At 47.5% G+C, this 4,000-nt stretch overlaps 1 protein-coding gene across 1 annotated transcript; it reads left to right on the top strand.

The window, feature by feature from the left end:
• Positions 1 to 742: 742 nt before the first annotated feature.
• Positions 743 to 3,730, top strand: LOC135830656 (probable serine/threonine-protein kinase DDB_G0272282). The gene is made up of 4 exons (XM_065342885.1): positions 743 to 842; positions 2,001 to 2,050; positions 2,277 to 2,325; positions 3,605 to 3,730. The coding sequence occupies exons 1-4, from the start codon at positions 822 to 824 to the stop codon at positions 3,713 to 3,715; spliced, it is 231 nt and encodes a 76-aa protein (XP_065198957.1). The 5' UTR covers positions 743 to 821; the 3' UTR covers positions 3,716 to 3,730.
• The last annotated feature ends 270 nt before the right edge of the window (positions 3,731 to 4,000 follow it).

The raw sequence follows: 4,000 nt of genomic DNA, 5'->3' as shown, positions 1-4,000 counted from the left end.
TGGTTGTAGTCAAGAGCACTGTGCGTCCTGCGCCTTGTAACCTGCTGTCAACTTCAAAATACAATACCATTCTACGACCCCTTGTCGGGTACCTTTAGCTGAAGTTCCTATGGAGAATGCTCCGAATTTTTTTCTGGGGGGGTCGACCTTTTTGTCGTACTTCAGAAGTATGCACAAGTGCTTATTTGTCGTTGCCAACCTGTGTAATCCACACATTTTCATCAATCGATCCGTTAATAAAAATCCTGAACATGTGCAATGCGTGCCCTAAACAACATGGTGGATGAGCTGCCCCTGGCCTACTGGCACATCTGAGATACGGGCAAGGCGGGTCCCCAAGGCGTCCGGATAAGAGACGTCCGGATAAGAGACGTCCGAGTGCACTTCACCTTTTTTTGCTCTTGAAATTCTTTCCCGCGTAGCTGGAGTTGCACACTCATGGGGATAATGTATTCTTGGTATAGCTGCTGATACTCTGATTTCAGAAATTTTAGGTGCTCAATATTATCGGTATGAGGGCAAAAGGCCAGGTCAGGTGAACAGAAATTTTCGTTACAGAGAAGCAGTTCTCTATTGTATTACAGTATGTGTGTTCATATTGTGTTAGTGTTTGTTCGGTGTATTGACATTTTAGGTATGAAACAGACGCACCGAAAGTACCAAAAATAAAAGTACACCGCAAATTTGTGAAATTACAGTAGCTGGTGTTTGAGATTGTGTAATTGCTGCTGGTGATGCTGTTGTGTTGTGTTGTGCTCTCCGCTTTCTTGATTGTGTCCCTTTAGCCCAGTCTGGATGAGACCCTGGAGGAAGGTGGTCACATGGCGAATCCAGATAAGCAGGTAAGGTCCAGAGTGTCTCTCTCTGCCCAATCTCGCTCTGTGTGTGTGTGTGTGTGTGTACGTGTGTGTGTGTGTGTGTGTGTGTGTGTGTGTGTGTGTGTGTGTGTGCACACATGTGTGCGTGTGTGTGTGCGTGCTCGCGTGCATGTGTGCATGCTCGCGTGCATGTGTGCGTGCTCGCGTGCGTGTGTATGTGTGTGTGCTGGTGCTGGTGTATGTGCCCCCGCCGATGTGGCAAGCGCCGATTTGAACAGCACGCATTCGTCTTCCTATACTGTCTGTGTTATCAGCATGGTCAGGAGCGCTGCTAGCAAGAGTACACGGAACCCTGAGGTTGCGTTTGGTTGGTCACATTCCACAATGGGAATCACTGGGAACCACTGGGATTCGTTCTTGCATGTTTGTTTGGTCAACAAATTCTGTTACAGTCCATTTCAAAACTATAGACGCGTAGGGTTTTTGAAAAATTTCAAATTTGGCTGGAGCTTTTTGAGAATAGTTTTCGGAATATTGCTCAGGTCCGCTCCACAATTACTCTCATATAGTTTCTAAACGATTGGATGACAGACGCCCAATTTGGAAAAAATTATGCACAAAGTGATCACAGATTTTATGTGGTATAGATGCTGGCATAACGGTTTTGCCTAGGTACGCGTCTATAGTTTTGAAATGGACTGTAGGTGGGTCCCATTCCAGAATGGGAATCGCTGAGAATGGTTCTTTTTGGAGAATGATCATTCCACCTCACATGCTGGAATGAGCATTCTCATTCCGGTTTGCAGTTTGTTAGATTATGCAATAGGACCACGTACAGGTGATGTGCAGGTGGCCAGCCTGACCTTGCTCCGTAGGGCTGGCAAAAACGGTGAAACTCTTCTCTTTCGATGATGTAATCGTATAAGCTCTAGACAAGTGTCAAGGCCATGTTTGCTGTGATGGTGCCGACATGTTTCCTGATGGTCTGTGCCAGGGAAGTTCGCTACTGCCTTTCAGCTGTTGCTTCTCTAAGTATGGCAATGGAGTAGTAACTGGTCTGTACATGTATTAACAATGCCCAATCTTCCATGGTCGTCTGGGCGCATGTGCGGCCACGTTCGTGTGTGTGTGTATGTGCGCGCGCGTTTGTGTGCGTCTGGGTGTGGGTGTTTACCTTTGCAGGGTATGCTTTTGAAACAAGGCCACGGTATTCGGGCAGATTGGAAAAGAAGGTCAGTTGTGCTCTATTCTGAGTCGTGTTCTTCTTGAGGTTTAATAGGTATTATTTTACTTCAATGCATACGTGTGCGGGAGTCTCGATGGTCCCTTGCCAATTATGTCTGTGGTACTTGTGATGTGTGTGTGTGTGTGTGTGTGTGTGTGTGCGCGTGCTTGTGTGTGTATGTGTGTGTGCACGTTTGTTTGTGCATGTGTCTTTGTGCATGTCTGTGTCTACAGATATGTGGCTCTGAAAGGCCAATCGTTTTGTTACTACCATACCATCTTCGTAAGTGTGCCATTGTGCTTGGAAGTGCTTTGACGTTTAGTTTGTTCTTTGCTTGCGCGACTGCCGGAGTCATTGTGTCCAGTTCGTGGGTACCATAAGAATTGAATCTCAAACGAGGGACAAAGTGTTACGTTTTATGGGGTACAGTCAGACCTCGCTTATCCGGTCCTCGTTTATCCGGATCCCTCGCCATCCGGAAGAAAATCGCTGGTTACCGATGTGCAGCATATGTTATGCATACAACATAACCGGACCTCGCGATCCGCATACCGGTGCATGATTTTGTGTACAAACTAGTTGAAATGTGTACAAAAAGCTTCGTCGTATCCGGTTGCATGTGCCTTGCAGAAGCTAGAATCAGGGAGTTGTACAGGCAAATGAGGTCCTTGACCTGCTGGGTGCATGTGAACAGCACTCAGTTGCATGCACTTGTCATTTTTCTCGCTTGTTTTAGATACTGTGCACGCTAGTTGTACTGCATAGGACCCGTCTACATGTATGTACGATGTCATTGCTTTTGATATGCCACATGCATATACAGTATGTGTGTTCAGTTATCCGGTTCCCTCGCCTATCCGGATATTTTTGTGGAAAACAGATGTGTGCGGTTAAGCGAGGTCTGACTGTATTAACACGACAGGCAAATCCACGTGCACCGGAAAGTTGCTATGGTATTTTACCTGTGAACGGGAAAAGTGGCTGAAAAGTGAAAGCGAGTCGGGGGCCCACTTTCACGATAATCGTGGCGTGCACGAGTACATTTACACCAAAAAGCGCGAAACAAGACTTGATTTTTTACGCGGCTCTTTAGAGCATGATAATTATCGTATGTGTGTTTTGAAAATTTGAAATACACATGGCTACTGGTCGGTGAAGCATTCAAAAATGCAAACGTGTCTGTCGTCCAGTGCAGCTGTGTGAATCCACACAGTCACGTTTCTCGTATGTCACTCCCTGTAAAACGTGCCAGTGCCTGTCGTGTGAATACCCCATTAGTGAGAGAATTCTCTAGAGCGACACGGCTGACTTTTCAACGAAAAATGGCCACGAAAGATATTGATTGGCATAACAAAAGTGGCTGCATGCATGCAATGAGTATGCAAGGTTCTGAGTCACGGGCAATTCCTAGTTTCGGGTATTGCCCGGTCTTATCCTGCCCGAATAAGGTGGCTTCTGTACATGTACATGATTGAACTATTATATCCTGTAGACTATCATCTACGTGGCGGGCATTAGAGTTATTGTGTGCTCCTGTCTCTCTGGCATTCTGCGGTTCTAGGATTTCCGTGACGATCACCCGATTCACGAGATCGGCATGGCAACCGCTGCCGTCAAGCCGTCACAGCGCAATCGCTTCAAACTCGTCACGCCGAATCGAACATACGAGTAAGGCTGCGCTAGCCCGTGGTGTACGAGTGCGGCGCACGAGTGCGCGGTACCGTACGGGTGCGGTATACGAGTGGGGTGTAATGCGGTGTAGGAGTGTGGTGTGTGAGTGTGGTGCACAAGTGTGGTGTACGAGTGCGGTGCACGAGTGCGGTGTACGAGTGCGGTGCACGAGTGTGGTGCACGACTGGGGTGTAATATGGCGTAGTGTGGTGTACCGGCTGTTCCGGGGTTGCTGTTTTCTCTCTCAAGCTTTTACTGCGCTGTCATCCTGGTCCCCATTGGTGCA

This window comes from Sycon ciliatum, unplaced genomic scaffold (genome assembly GCF_964019385.1).
Source record: "Sycon ciliatum unplaced genomic scaffold, ocSycCili1.1 SCAFFOLD_2749, whole genome shotgun sequence".
NCBI classification, from domain to species: Eukaryota; Metazoa; Porifera; class Calcarea; order Leucosolenida; family Sycettidae; genus Sycon; species Sycon ciliatum.
Note: the sequence above shows the minus strand (reverse complement) of the source record. Positions and strands in the feature narration are given on the sequence as shown.

Coding starts and splice junctions, on each gene's coding strand:
- LOC135830656 (XM_065342885.1), top strand. CDS start 822: ATGGCGAATCCAGATAAGCAG. Junction 843..2,000: donor TGGCGAATCCAGATAAGCAG/GTAAGGTCCAGA, acceptor TTACCTTTGCAG/GGTATGCTTTTGAAACAAGG. Junction 2,051..2,276: donor CGGGCAGATTGGAAAAGAAG/GTCAGTTGTGCT, acceptor CTGTGTCTACAG/ATATGTGGCTCTGAAAGGCC.